Source organism: Dicentrarchus labrax, unplaced genomic scaffold, assembly GCF_905237075.1.
Source record: "Dicentrarchus labrax unplaced genomic scaffold, dlabrax2021, whole genome shotgun sequence".
Lineage (NCBI taxonomy): Eukaryota > Metazoa > Chordata > Actinopteri > Moronidae > Dicentrarchus > Dicentrarchus labrax.
The window spans coordinates 22,231,979-22,256,350 of NW_026136711.1; the positions used below are offsets into that span (position 1 = coordinate 22,231,979).

The window sequence follows — 24,372 nt, forward strand, 5'->3', positions numbered from 1 at the left end:
GTCTTCCCGAACTTCACGATGGCCAGCCCGTCCACAGTGGGAGAAGTTCAATATGAAGGGATGGACTGGAGTCAACAAGATGTGACATTTAACACAGGAGACTCTTACTGGCAATCAATATGGTTTTCTTTTAATCATAGTTCTCCTAACATTACCCACATGATTATTATTGTAACCAACCAAGCCTTAATGAAATAGTCTTTTTAATCCAAACCACAATGTTTCCTTAACTATAACTAAGTATTTATTTTAATCCAAATCATAATCTTATACATAATACTAAGTTGTGTTTGTGTCTTGTCTTGACCTTACCAAACCTTAACTATAGCCAAGTCCCATACTGTGAACTCATTTGAAACAGTTTTGAAAGGAACAGGCCAATGATGTCATCCTGCCAGTAGGGGCATCAGATCAGAAAACACTTTTACGCGTTGTTCTACAGGGCAGTGTTTTGTCATTTAATTTGAAGGAATTTCTTGGGTAATTTATAGGACTTTTTCACAGCAGACATTTTGACATGTCATTGTAGGAAAAGCACTGGTGTTATCAATAACATTAACGATGACGCTGTTCTATTAAAGTATTCCAATTAGCCATGACAGTGCGGCACTGATTACTTACACCTGTGCTTTATTTACTGACATGATACATCAAACTTTGGCTATGCAGCATAACAATAAGAACCAGTTAATTCGAATCCACTTTACAGGCACACTCTCTCAGTATGTCCCTAACGCCCATGCGTCTGTGCAATCCCACTGTGCCCATAGACTCGTTGCAAGAGAAGCATCCCAGAGAGCGTTGTAGAGTTTTCGTTGCCATGGTAACAGAACACAGTTGGGACTGCAGGGAGGAAAAAGACGTGTACAGCAGATTCAAATGGTGCTACAGGTGAACCCACATGGGCTCTGAGGCTCTGACATGTAGGGCTTTCAGCCAACTGTGCTGAGGGATGACATACATGTAGGGAGGATGGAGGAGAGTCTTAAAACATCAGTGTGTCAGCAGCTTTCTCTCTCTCTCTCCACGGTGGGCTGTCATACATGAACAACATCTCCCTACAGCATGCTGCACTGCAGGTGAGTGTCAGGTTTGAATCTGCTAAAGCTTCATTAATATTCAAAATTGAACTCACCAGCAGGCAGTGAGCACAGCTGTGCCTGAGAACCCGATATGGGTGAGGTGGAGAGCTCCTCCAGCTGTGTGAATTGAGGGAAAGATGTGCGAAATACTGTGAGAGCTGGGGATAGGAAAGGACTGGTGACAGTGCAGGGACTATCTTTGTGTGGAGCTATGAAGTGTCATGAAAATGATCCAATTACAGAACAGCCAAAGGCACCAACTGTCACTTACAGGACATCACTTTGGGCTCATTTAAAAAAAAAATGCCATGCCACAGGAAATACCAATAACTTTAGACTGCAGTTTTATTGGAAGTAGAGAAATTCACTGTCAGAGGTTTAGCCAGGTCCTTGTGGATATACAGTAATGAGTGCCCTCCTCTCTTACCTGACTTTCTATGTTAATGAGAAGTGACACTAAAGATGTGGCTGATTTCCTACATGGCCCTGGCAGTCGCTTTGCATTAGCAGGGATGACAGATGATTAAAGGGGGAGGCAGAAAGTGGTATCTCGCTGAGTGACAGTCAAATGAGGGAAACGCGAGTAAGGCAACAACCTGCGAGAGGCAGGAGCTTGATTACTTGATCGCTCCCTCTCTCTGGCTGCTGTGAATACATGCAGGCTCCCCAGCAATTTTTAATGAGAAAAAGATGCAGATGCAGATAGCTCAGCTGAGTATCTATTAGCACAAGAAAAAAAATTACACATTGAATGAATTTGGCAGTATCATGCTGTTTAATTCACTGCTATACCTAAAATGTGTTATAATCTATGCAGTGAAGAAAACAACACTTAACACCTCAGAGGAATCAGAAGACCATTTATAGACTTGTAGTTTTGCTGCTGTTGGCATTTCACTATTTGTATTGACATTTATTTATGGCATATAATAGAAATGAACAATAAACTGCAGTAACTGAAACATAATTTCATTACTATGTATCACAATTGTCTAAGTTCTTGATGCCATAATGGTGCCTTGTTGGGTCTAGGTACACAATCTTCCTCATTTTTATGTATTAAATGTCTACAGTTGCCTTGCACAGATTGGTGCCTGCACTCATATATGCAGTCTATGCAAACCTGCAGACCATAGTAAAGACTTAACACACACTCTTAAACCGAATGCACTGCGAGGTCGGTTAATTTGTTGGTTTGCTAAAAGCATCCCACCATCCTCCTTCCCTCTTTCAGTCTGTCAAATAGCCATTTCCTGACATTTACAAGTCTGATAGTCATTGTTTGGATAATAAGGGGTTTCCACCAACCCCCCCCAAAAAAAGCCATATTGCTGGCAAGTGCAGAAGGGACCATAGAAATGTGGCTGGTCTTGGTGCCCCAGGGAGAGCTGCATGTGGGGTTCTCCCCTGCTGTTTTCAGGAAGGGATTAGTAAATCTATTGTGATTACTGCTGCATTGTGTTCAACCTCTCCCCATAATATCTTGTGGTACAGAAAGTACCAAGGTTTACCATTCCTCAGGCATCTCTCAGCCCCTGATGGCTCTCATTTGAATTGAATCCACATTATACTAATAACCTCAACTAATTGATTACCATGTTTTACACAAATTAACATGCTTCAGACAGTCGTCAAGACATTTCAAAAGGAAAACAACAAAGCGTGCATTCCACTTAACATTTCCCATATGTATCGGTTTACATAACATTGGTTAGGCACGTAAATCCTGGAGAGGTGAGAGGTTGTGTCAGTGACAGTGACCCAGGTCCTGGGTATCTCAGGAGGGAAGTCCCAGCACAGCATTCTGGGGTAGCTCATGTTGCAAATATGTCTAAAAGTCACAATCCTGCAGGAAAACAGGGCTGATATCACATCCACTGCTGGGCCCCGCTGACCCCTCAGTCAACGTGACAAAGAATTCAAGGCAATTATTTTGCACAGAAGTTCAAATGTTATGTTGCCTCAGCCTTAAATACAGGGCAGGATATTATGTGCTGGTATTGAGTGTAAGTAAAACAATTTATACTCATATTCATTAACGAATATTAAGTTGTAGACTAAACCTGATAATTTATCAATCAGTGTTTTACTTTATTTAAAGTAAACATTTATGAAGATCCATTGGTAGAAATTAAACATAATATAGATAGGTACGTTTTCATTAGTGTAAAATCACTTTAAAGTATACTTTCAAGACATCATTGTGTATTCGTTATCTTAGAATGAGACGCCTACCGCGGTGGCCGCCATTTTGACCCGCCATGTTTCTACAGTAGCTTGAATGGACAGACCAAAAACTGGCTTTTGATAGGGCTGTTTGCGTTTTCTGCATTTTTCTGTCGGCGTAGTTTCTCCCTTGTGGTTGGAAACGGGGCGTGAAACAAGTGAGTGCGATCTGTAACTACACCGCTAGATGCCACTAAATCCTACACACCGGACCTATAAAATTGTGGATAATTGTGAACTGTATTATTTTTACAGCAAATAAACAAAAATCTCCCATATATGACTAGGAGAAATAATAAAAATTGACCTGCAGACAATTATTAACACTAAAGAAGTCTAAATATCAACTAAACAGCAGCAGCAAGTATGCTGGCAGCCAGGAATAGTGTCCAAATGCTAACGAGAAAGCTTCTACTGTATGACTCTGGTACATGAATTCAACCTGGCGAGCCCCCAAAAGAAGTCTTCGGTATTCTCTTGCAGTGATTTGGCATGTACGGAAAGAGGGCAACGACTATGTACAAGAGCAAGTATCACCCGCAGCAAATCAGGTTGAGTCTAGTATATGAGTTCGTAGTGCTAAACAAGCTCAACCACGAGCACATACAGCTAAGGAAAGCCCAGACAGGAAAGTATGTGTCAGTGTTAAAGCAAGTTAAATAGTGCTCAAGTAAGATTGTAAATCTGTTAGGAGTGGTCATGGTAATGCTTCCATTTTGATCCCTGGCAGTTGCTTATATATAAAAGTAGAGTAGATGGAAAAGAAGAAGACAAGAACTTTTGTCATGTCGGAGTGTGAGGCTGTGGCTACTTCCTGGAAACAGAATGTACCAGTAGAAAAGATTTGTTTGTTAATGTTTGCCAGCAATGGCATGCTCACAATTGGAGCTCTCTACAGAAGCTGCTGGGCACGGAGGATGGAGACAACATTGCCTCATATCTTTCTTGACTACCTTTGGCCTTTATCACATGGATGCACGAAGCATGACACACTGCATGCTGGTCAGTGTCCAGCATGGATTAAATGTGGGATACTTCATATATCTGTGCAGGTTGTCACAAAACGAAATGCTGATGAGGGTTATTAAACACTGACACATTTCGTAGCACCCATCCTCAGCTCTGTAAATAGCCCGAATTATTTCCATCTTTTGCCAAAACTATTTCTCAATTTTACCAGCCCCAGATTTAGACGTAATTCAAATGGACTGTGTATTACGTCAGCCAGCGTGTTAGAGATGGTTGAGAATCCTGATCTGCTTTGAGTGAAGCTAGCACAGCCTTGACTAGCATGCTTGTCAAAGTGAGCCATCCATGGCCCCTGTCCTGGGCATCATGCCACTGGTCTATTGCTGGAGACATGAACTCTTGGGAATGTTGGGATAAACAGTAGGTCACTGTATGATTACAGCGCATGTTCTTTTTCCTGTAACACCACCAAAAAGAAGAAGTGACTGAATAAAGAGAAAGGCAATAGAAGTATACTGCATGCTAAGTATACAAGGGTATTTATATCTTACAGTTTGCTGCAATCAATCAGTGTTTGCCCTTCATTTTCCAAAAAAGCAAAAAAGACAGTCAAATTATGAGGAAACTGTTTTGGCAAGTTTAAATTAACTTTATCCTGAATCTGAATTTGCATGTACTGATGGAACTGGTGAAGAAATCCAGTCCGCTGACATTTTGGGAAATGTGCTTATTTGCTTTCTTGCAGAGCGTTAGATGAGAGGACGGATACCATTCTCATTATGAAGTTACAACCAGCGTGTGGCCTGTCCTGTCTCGTAATACCACTTTGTACCTCAGAAGGTGATAGTGATTCACTGTAGCGTCCAGTCTGCCCTCAGTCCAACATGAGAGGATGGAGAAGTTGCACTGCTTCAAGGGCAAAAAAACGTTTGGTGGCAAAGAAAGATGTGATAGAAATAGACTCAAAATAAGAGTCAACTTTGGCATTGCTTTCCACTGCTGAAGACAGCTCTTGGTGAGTAAAGGGATAGTTTGGATTTGTTTTTTCTTGTCAAGCTTTCAGAATTCTTTGTACTAAATAAACCACTATTGCTGGACAAATGCATCACTTCCTGTGTGCAACGGATGATTCACAGAGAAGGCCTCACTAAAATGTATAACTGTGTATGAGTTGAATAAGTTATTCTGTTTGACCATATAAAAAAATGTTGCCGGTTACCTTAATTTAGTGAGCTTTTAGAGAGGAAAGTTTTAGATTTCAGCAGTCTGTGAATTATAATATCAGGTTTTAACAAAAGCATGTTCAACTCTCAACAAAGTATTTGGATTGTTCAGACTCTTTTTCATACAAATACACCAGAACAAGGCAGACAGGACTTGGCCTTTGAGCCTGAAAAACAAACTCATACACAAGGGAAAAGGTGGAAAAGAAAAGGTCCTCTACCACCTGCCTTTTGACACAGCAGGTGGGTTTTTTCCTTCGGTTTAGAGGTTGAGGATATGCTGGTTTGTTTCTGTGAGTGGCAAGCCAGAGGTGAGAGGTTTGACGGAGGCTGCGGGGCACACATAAGAGTCTGCCTGGACCCACTTGGTATGCTGCGGGCTCTCAAGGGGCAGAGAGAAAGGACGGGGGCTTCAGTCTCTGCTAATCTAGTTGGCAGATGACTGACGTCTCCCTGTCCATCAAAGTGTGACCTGGGGCATACTTTTAATGAGATCCATTCCACATGACAGGCGCCACCTCTCCCTGGGCTGTCTGTCTAATCGCCTCCTCTGTTCCAGTCATATTGCAGACTACATGTGTTGCTGCCTTAACGTACAGAGTGAGACTGTGTGTCTATGTGTATGTGTACAGTGTTTGTATGTCTTGAGGGTAAGCTCCTCAGTGTGTCTGTTAAAATGTCTCAGAAAAGGAAGTGATGTTGAAACCTCCAACAAAAACTGAATGAACGTGTCAAACTCAACACTAGCCTGTCAACTGCTTCTGTCAGCCACCAGCCTTCAAGTACAATATTGTTTTGAGTAACAGCTCATTTTACTTTTAGCTTGTCAACTTTGTACAACAGCACATTTTCATGTCCTTACAGCCAGTACAAAACTTGCACGTATACTAGAGATGCTGAACAGTTTACATTGTTTAACAGCAAAAAAAACATGCCCAATGTTTGTGGAGGCGAGAGTATTTATTCAACAGTTGAATCTGTCAACCTCACTTCAGAGTTCATGTGCTAATGTGGAATGTATGTGCACAGGCAAACATCCATCATACACCCAGTAGAAGAATCTAAGCCTTGGCTGAACTGGATTGGCCTTTTGGTTTGTATCAGAAACACATCTTGCTGGGAGGTTGTGCAACCTCTGCCACGCATCTTTAAAAAATTCTCAGATTCAGAGAGACTGAGACAGAAACAATGAAACACTACATGCTAACAGCGAAAAGACATGTGAGGTCTGGGATTCTGGATCCTCCAGTATTGCCCAATTGTTTCAGTAATTACTACTCAACTTGAAATCTGGTAGCCATGTGGTCCAAGACAATAAAATGTGTGTCTGCTCTGTGAGTTTCAAGCAACAAAGTGTAGGAACCTTCACACAAACACAGTCTCGGTCCACATCCTTACAGCGGACAACTACAGCGTATCTGGAAATACAGAGGCAAATGATCTCTCTGTCAACTTCACACAGAGAACAAGATGAGGTTAGCTTACTTTGGCTGTAAACCACTGGCACAACTGGTTCAAATGAGTGCTCTGCTTCTTACTGCAGAATTATGAGCCAGATATGCCATTTAGCCAATTGCTGGACACTGTCCCCAGTGATTGACCATAAAACTGTCAACATGTGTTAATACCATGGTGTAATGTTGTGCAAAGCAACTGGCAAGATATTTTGAACATTTTGAGCATTTTTCAATTTGGTTTCCCTGTATTAGAACGAATTGACACAACTGTATCAACAATGCTTTGACAACAGAAAATCGGTTTTGCTGCCAAATCTAAAAGAACCACAGCTGAAATAAAATCAAAGCCATACTGTGAACATGACTGACTAACAATACAACAATGCTGTGATCAGAATTTGTGTGAAATGTGTGAGACCGATTGGTAACTCGAGTGTCGGGAGGAGGGAGTGCTGATGGGAAAGCAGACGGTGATAAGACTGAGTGACTTTCTTCTGGGATTGAGTGGGGAGCCACCGACAGTTGTGACATCCCCTCAACAACATTTTCACAGCTAATTAAATTGGGAACTAAGCCACAGAGAAAGACATAGTTTAGAAAATGTGCTTGATGTGCCATACTGTCTCCAGACAACTTACTACAGGATCTTTTGCAACACAACTGCTGGAGAAAAATCTGGGAACAGATGTCAAGGCAGATTTGCTTTCTTTCTGCAGAGCTGAGAAAAGTTTTCTGTTAGTAAAGTATTTCTTTGTATCACTGCAAGTCACTGTATCTGTTTCAACAGATCTATACAATGCCACAGTCATGAATGCTTTTGACTTGTATAAACCGTCCAATATACCGCTTCCAGCTCTTCATCTGCAATACTTTAGAGTCCAGGGTTTGAATCAAGGAGGATTTCATTAACTTTAATTTAATTTAGGTGTGTTCTGGAAACAGGCTCACAGTTTAGGCAGAGAGGGGAATCTGAAATAACTGTGAGAGAGAGAACTAGAATGTGGAAGTGGGTTCGGCAGAAATTATCAGCAAAAACACAAAGTAACCAAATTAGAATTTTGTTTGTTATTGTTGTTTTTGGAGGGCCCCTTCCTTTCTTCCTCTCTCTCTTTCATGAACACAGACACACACACAGAATGTTCACACACACACACACACACACACACACACACACAAACACACACACACAACTGTTTGGTTGCCATCTCTCCTATGTCATTTTGAATTCTCGAGCCACCTGTTTCACGGCCTCATCAGAGCAAGTGATGACAGGAGGATGAGATGGGGGGAGAGAGGGAGGAGGAGCGAGGGGAAGGGTGAAGGACAAGGGACTCAGCATTGTCCAGCTAGAGTCGCTGCAAAATAAGGGTAAATTAAAGACAGGTATTGTCAATATTTTAAACATTGCCTACTCTTTTAACCTCATGTGAACACATATGTATTTTTTCTCTTGTCAGCTGTAGATTGAAAACTAGACTAAGATTGTACAGCTATGCAAGCAACTCTGCTGTGAGGCTGTACGTCAGTGCTAAGTATAGGAAAAAAGGAAATTTTGCCCTGACCATGACACTTCATGAAAAGTCATCAAAGCAGTTATATTTCATGTGAACCTCACAGTGGGACAAGAAGAGAGTCACCACCGATTTATCCTCTGGGAACGATGAATGTCTATACAAAATGTTATGTCAATCAGGGGTTCACGTTATGTGGAAGCCAGTGGAACCTGAGCTCCCAAGAAGAGGTCTGAGTTCCTATCGAAGCAGGTCACTAATACGTCACTAAAAAACATTATTTTAATTACAAATAATGGATTTTTCCATATAATGATTATTACTTCTCTCTGTATTTACTGCTTGCCTTGTATTGGATTTCCGACTAGCAAAAAAAAAATTGCATCTTCCCAGTAGTGAAGCACTTCATAGGGTAGGGTACTGTGCAGAACTTAAAATAATAATTGCTGGAAAATAAGCAAGAAACTCAAAAGAAAGGGCGCCTGGTTAGCTCAGTGGGTAGACCTGGCGACCCATGTACCGAGGCGGAGTCCTTGCTGCAGCGGCTCAGGGTTCGAATCCGACCTGCGGCCCTTTGCTACGTGTCATCCCCTCTCTCTGTCTATCTTTAGCTGTCACTATCATAAAGGCAATAAAAAGCCCCAAAAAATACTTACAAAAAAAAAGAAAAGAAAAAGAAATTCAAAAGAAAGTTGTACATATTGAGAAGGTTTTCATTCTCTATAAATAATGAAAGAACTAGGCAATGGCAAAAAGTCCCATGTATTCCCCTATCAGACCACAGGCTACATTAGATTGAGCTCAACTACAAAAGCTGACCACTTTTCAGTGCAGTGTAGAACAAAAAGCATAGTCATTTCCTCTTGCTGTCTTCAGTCTCTCCCTCTGGCCAGAGACCTGCGGCTGGATGCAGATGAAGAATGACACTGACAGACCAGACCCTCAGCGCTGCATGGGAAAACTGTTTTCCCAAACCCACTCAACCGACCACAGGTAGCATTGCCGGGGCACCTTCAACCACAAACTCATGCTAAATATAAAACCATTGTTATTGCTTGCAGTACATTTTACTACGAAGAACAAAAAGACAAGGGGCAAAAAGAGCTGATGTAATGTAATACGCGCTCTCCTCTGGTTGATACTGGGGGAGAGAATCCACCAGACAGCTAGGGGACAGGATCAGACCCTGTGGAGCCTGTTAGGAAACAGCTTTAATTCATACCAAATCATCCCACCACAGCTGCCCGCCTTCCCTCTGTTCCCAGGCAGGAGACATGTGAGCCAGATACAATGAGACAAACTTGTGTCATTTAAAAAAGGCAGCTGTCCCATTTTTAGCTCCGCAAAGCTCCAGCTGAGTCATAGTCAGCTTCTGTGACAAAAGACTGAGGAACAAATACGAGCAGAAAAATGACAGTCAGCCAAACACAGTAAGATCTGGATGAGAAAAATATGAGAAAAGAGTGTGGGTAATTTTAAGAGCGCAGCTCAAAAGGCATGTCATGTGTGAGTAAGGAAGAAAAGTACATACGTGTTTGGCTAATTACAGATTCACTAGCAAACAATAACATTGTCTTCTACATTTGTTAGTGTTACAAAGAGCTATTGTTTTAGATTTAAAGTGGACTATTATAATACAGTAAAGTCAACATCGCTAGCATCACCGCCAGGCCAACAAAAATAGCAAAAATCCAAGGTATTTTTCTGGTTCGGGTTCAAACACTGACTAACAGTATGTGGTAAGAATGTGAATCTCCAAACCGGGGGTGAATGTCTCTCCTGCTGCCATGAATGTACTTGAAGAATAATAGACAAATATTGCTGTGTATATTACTGTACTGTTAGAGAAAACACAGAATGGTGGCTCTAATATTAGAGTAACAAGACAGAATATCTGGAATTACTCCAACAACAAGAGACTGTCCGCAGAGTCAGCATTTTATTTGTGATTTTACATTCAATTAACTTTTTTTTATTGTTTTGCTACTGAGTATATAAAGGAAAATAAAGGAATATAAATCCCTGTTGATTGGCTCAAGTTAGATTCACTGGCAGTTATAGTATGTATAAAATATAAAAGTAGAATAGAACAGACTGTGACATAACATTACTAATAAGATGTAACTATTTCCATTCTCAGGTGTCTAAAAACAGACAAAGTTTTCAGGGCCTGATTCAAGTTTTCTCCTCTGTCTGCCAGCTTTGTGATGGAGGTATGACTCTGCGAAGTGCAGTGTTATCTTTTTCCCATTTAAATGCTAATGAGTGTGCTGCCGTACTAGTCAAAGCGCTGCAGAAACAGTGTGAATTTTTAATATCTTATCACACCAAAAGGTAACAGCTCTCCCAGTGAGGTGGAGGGATGAGTACATGTTCCCTCATTAAATTCTACACAAACGATGTGTCCCTCAGAGAGCGCTGAGGGCCAGTCTGTGTGCCACGGCATCCTCAGCTCTGCGTGTGTGTGTTGTTAGTGTGCTGTTCATGGTCAATTGTGTAAGGATGTGTGCCACTCACTTCTGTCCTTGTCATTTAGATGTGTACGTACGTGCAGATGTGCGCAGCAGTGTGCGGGTGCACTTGATTTTTCACCTCATCAGTAATGAACAGCTGTTAATTGCCTCCCCATCATGTGGTGGAGCCAGCAGACAGAGGTTAAGGTTGTCACAGCCTGTTAATAATTACCTTCCATTGCTGGTGGAGTCATTGATGGCAAAAGGTTGGAGGAACATTCATTGAATGTAATGAAACTCATATGAGAAAATGACCTCTGCTCTTCTACTGCCTGGATTTGTATTCCCCGCTGCCACCTGTTTCCATGAAAACCACCAGTGTCTTCTTCTCAGAATGTAAATGTTAATGTAGTTGTGAATGATTTCCTTGTTATAGAGTTGCAGTGGATAAATAAATGTGAAATGGTTCTTATGAGCAATCCTCAGAGAGCTCAGATAACAATAATCTATTCAGCATTGCCTTCATGTCCTCCAGAAAAATGACAACATTTTTAAATAGATACGTTCAACTTGGAGTCAGACTCACATTGGCAGGTTTAGTGTGGCTGATAAAAGTGAAGCATTTGTGTTAAAGTGTTGTGATGTAATATCTGGAACAAACATAAAACTTCTCAAGAGAAAGAAGAATAAAGTGACCCACCAGCAGTATTCAAACTCAGATTTATAAACCTGGCATCTCCTCCGCAGAACAAAAGGCCCAAACGTCACTTTTTCACAGAACTCCTCTAAATGTGTTGCCTCTGTGGTCTGGCACCCAATGGTGATCTTTGGTTTCAACATTATCTTTCACATTTTACTCCTCAGATAGCTGCCGGAGAAAGCAACGCTGGAGGAAAAAACTGGAAAGCATGAGGGACTTTTATGAAGGCGTGCGCTCCTCAAAGCCAGGATTCAATAATTGCTTTCCTCTTGTCTCACGCAAGTGACAGATGGTGAGGCCACCAGAGGCCTGAAGATGGGAATAATATTGTTGATTAAAAAGAAATATAGGAAACAACATGCAGCTGTTGGCTACAATACAGACGAGGGAAGACAAAAAAGAAAGAGGAAAGAGAGAAAATAGGACTAGATGGAGCTTGGGAACAAGTATCAGTAATGACACAATTAAACTTGGCTGGTCCACACACATTTGGATTGGAGATTGTTTGAACTGCCGATATGTGAAGTTTGGGGGTAGAGATTTTATTGTTTGACTGATTTATTCTTGGTGAGTCCTGCGGGATTGGGAGTTGTGTTCCAGATATTTATGAAAGTAGTTATTTATTTGGCTCTGTGCAGTCTGGTGTTCAGACCACCCTTCAAACATGAACGCCCACCTGCATATGTTACGCTGTGTGCCTGTTTGTGCTCGTGTGTGAGGGGAAAAAAGAAAAGAGTCTTGATGATTTTTCAAGAGTGCCTAAGATTTAGATGGACTAAAACATATCAATATCTTCTGCCTTGTGTGCGTGAGCTGGTAAGTGTGAGGGTAATTGTTTCCCAGAGCTCTTTGCTGGTATCAAGGGAAATTTAACACTTTTAATGGCAAATGCTGATGCTGAGCTCTGTTCCTTTTTCTGCTATGAGCATCAAAGCCTGGAGTCACACTGCGAAGCCTCTTTTGCATAGACTAATGTAGTAATTGTCTTTCTTAGGCATCTTTCAAAGGACAGAAAACTTAAAGTCACAGCCAGAGATCCAGTATCTTTTTAGTTCACATCCATCATAAAGCTGCTGACTCCACCAATCCAATTTATGATCCCCGTCAACACAAATGTTACAAAAAGACTGAAAGTATAGAAATTTGTGACAAAGTAAACGGCAAAATAAACATAAATTAAAGTCATACATCACCAGTTTGGTTATTTTAAATGGAGTACAGATAAGTTTCAGTGAAATCGCCACCCAGTCAGTTTAGGTGCAGGTTTAATGGTTTAACACTGTAACGTTATCTTTCCCGTGAACTAGGAAACACAGAACAGTAACAGGAAACAATAAATCTGCTCTACAGCCATGATTCAATAACAGAAAGTCTTTGTATCCTCCAAATTCCTCTCTGATGTTATACATTTCTGCAATAGTAATGTCCCTAAGACTGCATGAAACCAGAGCTACTGTATTTATCATTTATGGAATAATAAGCATGCACACTGGGCGTCAGCTGCGTTGTGCGTTGACTGGATAAGAAGCAAAATAAGCCAGTGTGATCAGGGGAGGGATCGAGTGAGATTAAAAGATTTAAGGCTCCATTTGCCCATGAATATCTGATGCCTATCTGAGGCGAGAGCCAGTGATCCTCTGTCAGGTCGTGAGGTGTCAGAGGAAATCTACCTTATCTGCATCTGGCCACTTTTCAACAGTTTCTTATGTGAATGTGCCGCCACATTCCTGTTGTGCCGAAGAGTTATGCAGCAGCTGTTTGCATCAAATGAAAACTGTTCCTCTCATCTTAAATCATTGTCGACTTGGTTGCTTGTTTGCCTGCAAGTCAAAATATAGTAAGTGATTCATACTTCATTCAAAAAGCCAACACTGTTCCATACTGTGAGACTGCCAATAGCAGCAGATACTGAACAATTGTTTGGCTCAGACCTGCCATCTGAAAGCTTCTCAGCACAATTCCATGTTGGCTCCAGTCGGCAAATAAAAATCAGTAGCTGGCAGCCACAGGCTAATCAAGTTGTTAAATGACCTCAGTCCTATTTTGATACTTACACAGCCCAAAAAAAAAAAAAGCTTCCTCTGGACAGTGCAAAGAATACCCCCCCCTCTAAAACTGAACAGAAACAAAGTACAATTTTAAGACCTTATTGTTTGGACACATGGTTGTGACATTGTTACAGCAAAGTATTGCTTCTCTCAGACAAAATTAAGACTACCCAAGTTCCCATGTGTCCTGTATTACAGTGAGTATGTGTGTTTTGCATTGTTTATTCTGCAATAAAGTCATTATAGGGGTATTTGAATTGGAAACCTTACACTGTCTGGGAGCTTGTGCCTGTGTGCCTTTGCTTGTTTTATATTAATCTATCTTTATCTTAATCTTTATCTTAATATATCTACTTTCTGGGGACAAAGATAAATGCTAATAGAAATAAAAACAAATTGCATAATGTCCGCCTACTGCAGGCTTTAATTTCAACTCAGTGAATCAACTACAGATCACACTGACAGAGTATAAAGTGCAGATGTAGCCTAAATGCAACAGTGTTCCCACACTTTATAGGAAAAAAATAAAAACACGGTACGGGAGTTGTGATATGATAATTAAATACCAAGACACTGGAGACGCATGCGCAAATGTTGCCAACTGCTTTTAAGGTAATTTAAAAACCAAAAGGTACATTTTTTTAGGGGGAAAAAGATATTTATGTTATTATTCTAGCAGAAGATTTAGTAGAACTCCTCCTAATGTTGAAGTGATAATCCCCACATCTCCTCCAGCTGCCCTTCATCCCACTTGTACAGCTTGTTCTTCATCGTTTTCAGCGAGTTTACCTCTGTAGCCCCTCTGGAGTGTATGAAGATGCAAAGCAGACTTGTTTTGTGCTAGATTTTGGGGCGGAACGGAGCGCAAGGATGCTAAGGTAGGTTCCCTCCCCCATGGGTGTGTTCAGTGCCGGGAGACCTCAGTCTATCCACCTGCAGAGCCGCTTCCCTGCACTACACACTTGAGCGCCACTGCGCACGACAGAAGCACCGCACTGCCACCACTCATCTCCAGGAGCAACTCTTTGTTTCTAACCTCCTCCTGTGGACAATACAGAATCTGTTGATGCGATTTAGAGATCACTTCAAGTTAAGGCGGCCGCGTCAAGTTAATTTTAAATCCAAGCTTTGTTTGGCTCTGGGATAATCGTGCAGAATCTGCGGCGGATACACTGATACTCTGCGTGCGGACAGAGGAGCTCAAAGGATCTGGGTGGAGGGTTTTAAATGTTGACCAGCTTTATCACAATATTCACTGGACGTAACTAGAAGGTAAGTCATAGTGCAAGTGCTATTTTGACACATGACAAATCAAATGTATTATTTGTATTGAGACTGGTGCGCATATAGGCAGCCACATTTGGTGGAGTCGAGCAATAAGACTGATTCCTGCGCTTCATGTGCAAGATAGAAGGCTCTAATATATAAAAAGTGTTTTAAAAGTTCTGTCACATAATTTTGTATAACTTTGAATATTGTTTATTTTAAGCAATTATTTATCTTAATGTATTAATTTATTTGTTGGTGTGTCTTTCCAGGAAGCAGTTTTAAATGAACTATAATTTCAAACACAAATTTCTAATACTGCAAGAGCTAACACAGTAGGTGTGTGTGTGTGTGTGTGTGTGTGTGTGTGTGTGTGTGTGTGTGTGTGTGTGTGTGTGGCGGGGGGGGGGGGCTTTCAGTGCACTGAAAGTTTTTTGCTGCATGTGATGCTGTATATATCTTCACAGAGATTATTCCCAGTGATTGAATGTATGTCCTCAATGTCAGTTTTCACATTATCTTAAAATTCCAGTTACTCTTATAAATGACACGTGGTTCATGTTCATGTCCTCATAACTCAAAGCACAGTCACGCTTTATTTTGGTTAAGGGATCTGCTTTGGAGTTCTGCCTTCGGGGGGCTCAATGTGGAACTTGATCTTAAACCCTGACTGACAGTTTGACCCCAGACTCAGATCCACGTTTACGAGTAGATATCAGATCAGTGCCATGCATGGAGAATAATTACAGCAAACCGCTCTCACTGAAATTGTTTCATTGGATACAAAACGTGGCACAGATATTTCATTCTATAAGTTGTTGGGGTTTTTTGCGTGCTGGTATTTCGCACAGTCGTGCCACCGCGTCCGCACGCTGATAACTTGAGTCATCATCCGATCCTTTTATGGGGATATTATTAACTTCAGCTCCCTTTGTGGCGGATAACAGCGTGTTGATGCGCTTTGTGATTTAATCTGTGAGCACTGCCAGTGCGCGCCAGGCTTAACGCGCAACTCCGTGTAGCCTACTACTGGGGGGGATTCAGCTCTTGCTTTTTAATCGTAATAATAATGCTTTACCAGGTATTTGCACAATTCTGTATGAAAAGTAGAGAGAGTGAGGAGCTCCTTCTGGCTCTCCCAGCTGGAAGGAGACTCCGTCCATTCAGACTGTTGCCCTTAAAGCACACAGAAGCCGACACAGACAAGAATAACTGTGGGCGGTTAGGAAAGGCACATTCATAAGAAAATCCATCCAGTAGCAATGATGACAATTCAATTCTGAACCAGCAGAGTTTCCTTCTAAGCCCTCGGGTTCTATGGTTCAGGTTTTGCGGTTTTGGGTAAGTTACTTGGTGTCTTGGTCGTGTTGGACACCATAATGAAATTAGGACTCATGTCAGGATTTTAAACATTTTGATTCTCCCATATGATATCCAACCAATAGCTTGTGCACAGCAGATCCAGAAACAGATGCAGTTTTTAGCTTTGTGTCTTAGTCCCTGCTCTGTCTCATCAGTGTATGGCCTCAGTACCAAAAAACCTAATGCTGTGTGACTATACGAAAGCAAACTGATTCTTTATGGCAGCTCAGTGACCGACGATTAGTCGCTGCAGCTGGTTTGTGAGGTGGAAGCACGGCCTCATTGTTGTCCCATTTTGTCCCTCAGCTCCTGGACTCTCCTTCTCCTCTGTTAACAAACAGAGGAACAATGTTGTGGGACAAACTGTGCTGGCTACTGGCCCTGCTGGCCCTATCATCCGGGGCGCTAACCCCCTCCAACGAGCCCCTCTCTGCTCCCAGGATCTTCCTGTCCTTCAAAGGTAAGGCACTCAAAATACTGCTGTATCTGTGACCCAGTTTGTTTGGTTCTGTGTTTCTCTACAGACATGTAGATGTGATCGCTGGTGTAACACTCACTTCTGTCACCGGCCTTTTATCTCTCGGTCTTGTTCAATAACTGGAATGGGTAAACTATTGGCACTGGCTGAACTCAGAGCTTGGCAAGCCTGGCATTTATTCCTTCACTGCCTAACAGAGAGTTTGATTGTGTGTCGGTGTGAGAGAGGCATGATGAGAGGGACGAGGAGATGTGCTGCTGATTGTCCTGACTATTCAGGGCCAGAGAATATGTCTTCATTTAATCGCCCGGCTGCTATTAGTTCCCCAAACAGCCCTTTGTGTGACCTCGGCTCCCTTCTGAAATCAAGTCAGATTTAACACTTGGCTGGGCACACACTCAGGGCGCAGATCCAGCATGTTATGAATGTTTGCCAGTGCCACATGAGACCCTGTGTGTGTGTTGAACTGTCCTGTTAAAATAGGTCTCAGCGGTGCAGTCTCTGGTGCTTTGTCCTTCCAGCGCCGGTGTGGCCGCCGTGTCCATGTAAAGCTCTTGAGGTTTTATAGTAGGGCTACCTGCCTCTGAAGGAGATTTAAATAAGCATTTCACAAGTTCAGATTCCTGTCTTGTCATGAGATTACAACACATCAGTTGTGTGGAGGTTGAACAATTGGAATTGGAGTAATCTGTGGAAATCACATGGAAAATCATGTTTTTTAGGGCATTTATAATCTGTCAGATGTTTCTAGTGTGTATTTGTCAAGATAACCCAGTCCTGGAATAGCAGAAATATTTTATTTGCTTACATTTTTTTATTGTTACCTCATGTCGAGGTCTCTTGAAAACTTTAAACTGAGAGCTTTCTTAGTTTCTCCCTCTTGCTCAGATATTTTGCTTACCTGTTTGTTTTCTCTCTCTTCATCCCTCAAATCCCATCTCTTTCTCCCTGTCTCTAATCAAGTTGGATTTCACACTCGGCTGGTCTCACATTTACTTGGTAGAAAAGAGTTCATCTATTTTCTTCTTCTTTTAATTGAGTTCCTTTTTGTTTTTAATTAGTTTTGGAGGTTACTTTATGCCTCACGGAGCAACTTCAGATAGCTGGAGACTAGAAATGCACCTAAGCTGTGCATTGCCTAATTGTATCGGTTTTGCACCGTACTGTTGGGAATAGCTCTGTAATGTGCTTTTATTAATTTTTTATGTGCTCATGTACTTAACCAAATAATTGGCTTTAGGTTTCATGATATCTGTCTAGTGCTGGCATAAAGATTTGTTGTAATAAATGCTTTTTGATAACATAATAAATCCGTCAAATTTGTAATAAGCATTTCAGTTTTGATGATAAAACAAAACAAGGAGACAAGCTACAAATGTAGGCAACTGTAGCTGCTAATAGAATCAGTTTTTTTTCTTACTGCATTGTTGAATTTCTTTCTGTCTGTGACCTAGCCTTACATGTTTATCCATAAAGGTTACACAGTATCACTTCCAACTGATTATTTGGATTTTATATTCTGGTAGAGAAGATTTTGTTGGTTTTGGCTGAAATCCAAGACTTTGACACAAGAGAACCAACATTTTGTCTTTGCTTTTCAAATATTTGCCCTCTATCAAAGCCAAAGACAACGGGTTATATATATGGATACACACACATTTCTCTAAAGGATATATTATATATATATACAGAATATATACAGTATTATTACTGCATTTCTGTTATAAACACTTGAAATTCCATTCTACATACACTGCCATTTATTGACTTTTCAGCTTTTTTTTGTGTTGATCTGAGATATTTATATAATATGCCATTTTTCCTGAAACTCTGCATAACTAAATGCTAAAGGATCTTCATGCATAAAAGCCCAGATCAGATCACACAAAACATCACCATGACAAGCAGGTTAAGTTTAATCTAAGAATCTAAGAAGAAAAATCATGCACTTTGGTATTTGGCTCTGGCTTTTCCATTTTGTACAATATTAAAATCAATTGTTTAATACTGGAAGATAATTTTATGCATGTAATATTTTCATTCTTGTTCAGCATTTAGGCTCTATGTCTGCAGGATCCTCAAATAAATAAACAAATTATTCAGTAAGTAAATTGTCACTACTAGATCTCTTAAAACTTAGGTTTACAATGTAAACAACCATCAGCAACCTACGCTTTTTTCTGTCTCTTGTGGTTCCTAAAGTAGCTACTGAGTGTGTTGATGCAAGCTGTGTTATTAACTGTGAAAAGGACCAAGAGAGCAAACAGAGGCTAAGACCAAAGGAATGTACAAAGCTTGTAGGGGTAGATCATCAGCCCGGACTTCAAAAGACACACACACTTTCTAAACACCATGCTGCAATGCATTTCTCAAATTAAACATTGTGTCCCCCCCCCAAAAAAAAACACCCCCACAGCGAGCTATATTCTGCACTGTCACATTTTTTCAGTAGTACATTCATTTAAAGGTGTAGATGAGGTTATGAAAGTAACGTTTCTTAAGCAGCGTACTGATGACAAACAAAAGGTCACAGTTGTGTAGGTGTATTCTTTCTCTCATAAAAGACTGGACGAGGTTTGCTTCAGCTGCTGAGAACTCCTATATTTACTTTTAAACAAGGTCTGTAATCACATGCTATTTTAGTGCGTGGGGCTCTGTGAGGTTGTGACCCTTCAAACAGAAGCCAGTCACGCCCGAGGTTAACTGCCCTCAAACTGTGGGAGAATGGCACCATATTAACAAGTAATAGCTTGTTACGCTAATCCTCGGGCGCATTTGAAAGTGTTTAACTTTGTTTTTCTTCAGCCCCCGTAGTCCTTGGTGGAACACCTGGGCACAAGGTTAGCTCTGGGAAGAAAGCCAGACAAAGGAAGGTGGTCCTGTAATTGGACTAATTCTCAGGGACAATCTTAAGGTTACTCCTGCCTTTGCACTTTCCACCCGACGTCTTTTTGTGCCACGTAATGGGTCGATGATTGTCACGCCTGAACAAAGACTTCCCTATCGGCTCATCTCGCACGACAGTTTTCAGGGTTAAGATCAGAAATGGCGAGTTGTCCTCCACCTCTTTGTTCTCTGAATAATTAGGAGCTGCTACTGAGTTTGAACTTTACAGCTTGTTCTATTTCTGACTCTACAACAATAGACCTCATCACCCACAGATTATGTTCTATAGGCAGAGCTATGTGTATATATATAGTACATAAGAGAAGCCCTTTGTCTTTCTCTAGTCATATCAGGGTGACGTTCGTCTACAGTATGTAGGTGGTCCTTTTGACTTGTCTGGTGATCGAGAAAGTATTATAATAATAATCATCCTTGTCTTGCCATGAGATATTACACCATTCTCCAGATTGTTAGAGGGATACCAAAGCAAGGTTTATCTCCTTGCACCAGCCAACCTGCTGACGTCTTATATATATATATATATATATATATAAAATTGTGCCACTAGAGACAGAGAGAAGTGCCTCAGCCAAGCCTTGCTGCAATCAATGAACGGCTGAAAGCTTATCCACCTAACCTGTCTGCTAGCACATGACCCCCTGGCTACCCTGGATGGATATTTAGTCTGGCCAGTGAAGTCCAGACAAACCAATCCCACAGATGTTAAAAGTCACCAGAAGACATTTAAAAACACGTTGTTTTGCAGCTTCGAATGTCTTGATCCGTCTCCTTCAAACAAAGGTGAACAGGCTGGATGTAACCAGCTACTGTGATTGGCTAATCCCCAGGGAGATGGTAAATGCATTCGGTCCGCAAGCACGTTGTTCTCATTACCCAGAAACGCTCCTGCTGTTCAGCTACAAAAGTAATGTCATTAATTATCCGTATCATCCAACCACATTACTCATTATAGTGCATTATGTTACATGCATTGTCAGAGATGTTAAACATAACAAGACATTCATTGCACAGTGAAACATAGTTGGCAGATTTCCACAGCGTAATCATTAATTTAATTATAAATCATTACATCGGTAGTAAACAATGGTCATAGTAACATAGTGAGAAGTGCTTTGCTTAATGGACATTTATGTAAGGTACAGAGGTGGCCACCATTCCCACCATTTTTTGTTGGCATCTTTTTATTTTAGGGGTTTGTTCAATGTGTGAAAGTCTAATAACAATGGGCATAAATCATGACTTTTCAGTTGCTTTATGTTGTTAAGTTATAGCACCCTTGCATGACATTTCAAAAAAGAAGAAGAAATTATACATCTTTAACTCTCTATTTCACTCTTCACAATACCTTTACAGGAAGTCAGAACCTGTAACGTCCACATTCTCTTTATAATTATGTCAAAATAAGTTATTTCAAACAAGCTGAAGTGACAATTGGCAGCCATGGGGATCAGATAGTATTAAGAATATGTTTGATGTTTGATTTGTCATCCATTAGTGGGGCAGTAGTTATGTTATCAGGATTTTTGACAATAAGAAAGGAAAACCACAAGAAATGTTGGGACCATGAAAGAAAAGTGGTGTAACAACTTTAAGCTTTAGGAAATAAATAAGAAACAAATGACACGCAGGAGCAATATTTCTTCTCAGCTAGATGATGTGTGATGTGTTTATTTTCTAAGACAACCAGCAGAAACCAGCAGCAACACTGGCTTGCTGCTTTTTTCAAAAACTTTTTGCACCGGCTAAAGTCCATTTGAACCACTCACATACATTATCTAATTCACTTCCTCTGTGCCTTTCTACCTACCAGCTGTGCTTGTTTACTTCTTTCCCAGCAGATAATCATCATGAGGGTAGTAACAAGTTTGTCACAGCCTTTCAATGTCCCTGTCCTACATGCATTCCAATTCTGAGAAATTATGGATAGCAGAATTCTTTTATAACTGTCTTTTGGTCACGTTGCTGCTCATTCATACACACAGTACTTGGATGCCGTTTGCTCTCTTGCTATGCATCACACATGCAACATTGTACCTGTTGGCATCATTCTGTAGTCCAAAACTCCCTCCCTTCTCCATTAGAGAATGTCAGGGCACTAAAAAATGTTTCCACAGAGTAATGTGTGGTGGCTGTGGCACGCAAGCCTGCAGCAATTATTACAATACTTTGCTACTTTCTCCCCGGAGATGCTGCGGGTAGAGGAGGGGAGGGGGGTAGTGCATCCCAGCAACCTCTGCTCTGCAGGATACATGCTGTCAAACTATGATTATTCAGAAGAGAAAAACAGAAGGCGACAGCTCCAGTGCTAAATATAGTGTCCTTCCTGTCTGTTTCTTTCTCTTTTTATCTCCCTCTCCTCCTCTGCCTCGTCGTCCTCCTCCTCTGCCTTTACTCTACACTCACACCCTCTCTATTTGCTTGTTGATAAGAGGTTGGCAGTGGTGAGGTGAGGGAGGAGAGCACCCACTATGCCACCCACAGCAGGAGTGCACTGTTTAGCATACTCAAAAGGCAAAAGAGGAGTGGGACGGGGGGGTCTCCAAAGTGCACAGACTTTCCTTGAGAGAAAGGCACAACAGTGAGGAAGCAGGGGAATGTATAAGGGAGGAGTGGGTGGACATATTCAACTGAGGGCACAGACAGGTTTTGCATACGAGCTCAGCTAACATGCAGTAAGTGCAGTACTAACTCAGATCGCAGGCTTGAAAGGAAGAAATATGTCTCCATTGTGTTGGCCTTTTAGTCATTTTTACTCAATAAATTGCAGGGTCCCCACCCTGTAATGATGTCACAGAGAGAAATACACATACAAATCATTGCTCCAAGTCAAAAGCTCCAGATTGAAAACTGTTTGCTGCGATTTGAATATTTCTTCTGAGCTGGCAAGCAGAGCCCATGCCTAAGCACTTATTAATGCTGGAATCTCCCCCTGTGGTGATTAAAATGCACAGCATCCAAATGAAATCGTAATCACTTTGCAATTTATTATTCCAGTCTTTAGCTATTAGGTATTTTAATCATAGATTTAATTATTTGTACTGGGGGGTGGGAAGCAGATACTCATCCAGCCACAGAATAAGCTTGTGAGATACGGTGAAGCCACGGTGAAGAAACAGTGGAAGTATAACACCTGTATATTTTTGGGTTGAGTAACGATGAACCTTGTTTGACAACAGTGTAGAAGTTTCAAGTCTAATTTTTTTCTGGTTTTCTGAACCAACTTTCTCATCTTTTCTACTAATGAAAGAAAGTTTAATGCCCACCCAAACCTTGGAAGTGATCCAACTTACCACAGTCACACTCAGTCTATGCAAAAAAAAGATCAGGACTTCTACTTCAAGAACCCCGAACGCTTGAGATAGCTCATACCACTGTGCAACTCTGTGCCATTTATAGTTTCAAGATTTTTAAGAACATTTTGTGTTAATTGTTTTTTGTCAGAGAGCTTCTGTGAATGATGTGATGCTTTGACAGGCTCGATAAATAGCCCTTCCAGTTCTCTGTCTGCTGTGTAAAGGGGGGCAACACAGCAGGGGGTGAAAGACAGCCACACTGTGATGAGTGTGTGTGTGTGTGTGTGTGTGTGTGTGTGTGTGATAGACAGATAGATAGTGTGCATGTTTGTGTCTCTTGGTCCCTGCTGCAGACAATTTTTTAGATTGAATTGTGGCAGACAGGATAAAAATAGGCGGAAGCCACGGTGGTACATCAGACCAATGTCATATTTTTCCCCTCATGTTTGAGGAGCTTGATTGGCTTGTGTGGTTAAAGTGGTTAGTGTAGTCTTTGTAATTGTTTTCTGTTGGGCCCTGGAGCACTTTACAGAGCCCATAATTCTTGAGGTGTGATTTTAATCATTATTAGAGGCAGATTATTTTGCAGGCAGTGATCAACCTCACCACCTGCAGAAGAAGAGCAGGAGGGCGGGGGAGTTGAAGAGGACAGTTGTTGTGGTTAGAGATGGAGTTAGAGAGCGAGATTGTAATGGCTTTTACAAGAGCTGGTCTTAAGAGTCAAAGTGACAGAGAGGAATGGGAGAGAGTCTTTTAATATTCATGTCAAGTCCATGTGGTTATGTCTGCGTTGTCGTGTGTGTGTGCTCACATGCTTTTGGAGCTTCTGTAAAAAGCTATATATGATACTGCTTTGGTTTGGTTGCCATAGCAGCGTCTACCTGTCACTCCTTACAAACCGAATCGGGTTCAAATGATTCTCTCCACAGAGAAGAGGTGGGATGTAATCACAGCGTTGTGCTTATTTCCCCTGATGTCTGCTGTCTCGTCTGCTTCCAGGAAATCCTGAAGTGAAGCAGCGTTGAGGCATCAAGGTTTATTAAGACAAATGAGAAAATAAATTAGCTAAAACAATAGACTTTGATAACGCTGTGGTGTGGTCCTCTCTGGAAGTGTTGGGGAGGGTTGGGGAGTTTAGTGGGCGAATGTAGAGACTCCACCCACTGGACGTGGTCTCCAGATGTGACCGAGTTGTGGGAGTCCTCAGGTGGGGGGTTTGCAGCTCAGACTGAAATTAAGGAGACAGCGGGTCAAGGGCACCCCTCCTCTTGTTTACTCAGACAGCTATCATTCATTATCATTTGTCTGTCAGTGTTAGGATCCTGTTACTTCAGTGCCATTGACCTCGTTCATATGGGGGCCATTGTGAACACTTGGGGTGGGAAACCTACTTGGGA

The 24,372-nt window shown here is 41.4% G+C and overlaps 1 protein-coding gene and 1 long non-coding RNA gene across 5 annotated transcripts in view; both read left to right on the top strand.

Annotated features, from left to right (window-relative positions):
• The first annotated feature begins 902 nt into the window (after nucleotides 1-902).
• On the top strand, nucleotides 903-13,414 carry LOC127371424 (uncharacterized). Its single transcript, XR_007886404.1, has 2 exons — nucleotides 903-1,079; nucleotides 11,786-13,414. It is a non-coding gene; the product is annotated as an uncharacterized LOC127371424 (long non-coding RNA).
• Nucleotides 13,415-14,566: 1,152 nt separating this feature from the next.
• sema3fa (sema domain, immunoglobulin domain (Ig), short basic domain, secreted, (semaphorin) 3Fa) overlaps nucleotides 14,567-24,372 on the top strand; it is a 50,155-nt gene continuing 40,349 nt past the window's right edge. Inside the window, exons 1-2 of one of the 4 annotated variants that reach the window (XM_051414189.1) lie at nucleotides 14,567-14,941; nucleotides 16,604-16,757. In XM_051414189.1, coding sequence (XP_051270149.1) covers nucleotides 16,646-16,757 — 112 coding nt within the window. In that variant the 5' untranslated portion in view covers nucleotides 14,567-14,941; nucleotides 16,604-16,645. The remainder of the gene's footprint in view (nucleotides 14,942-16,603; nucleotides 16,758-24,372) is intronic. The other 3 variants (XM_051414187.1, XM_051414190.1, XM_051414188.1) reach the window with 3 other exon arrangements.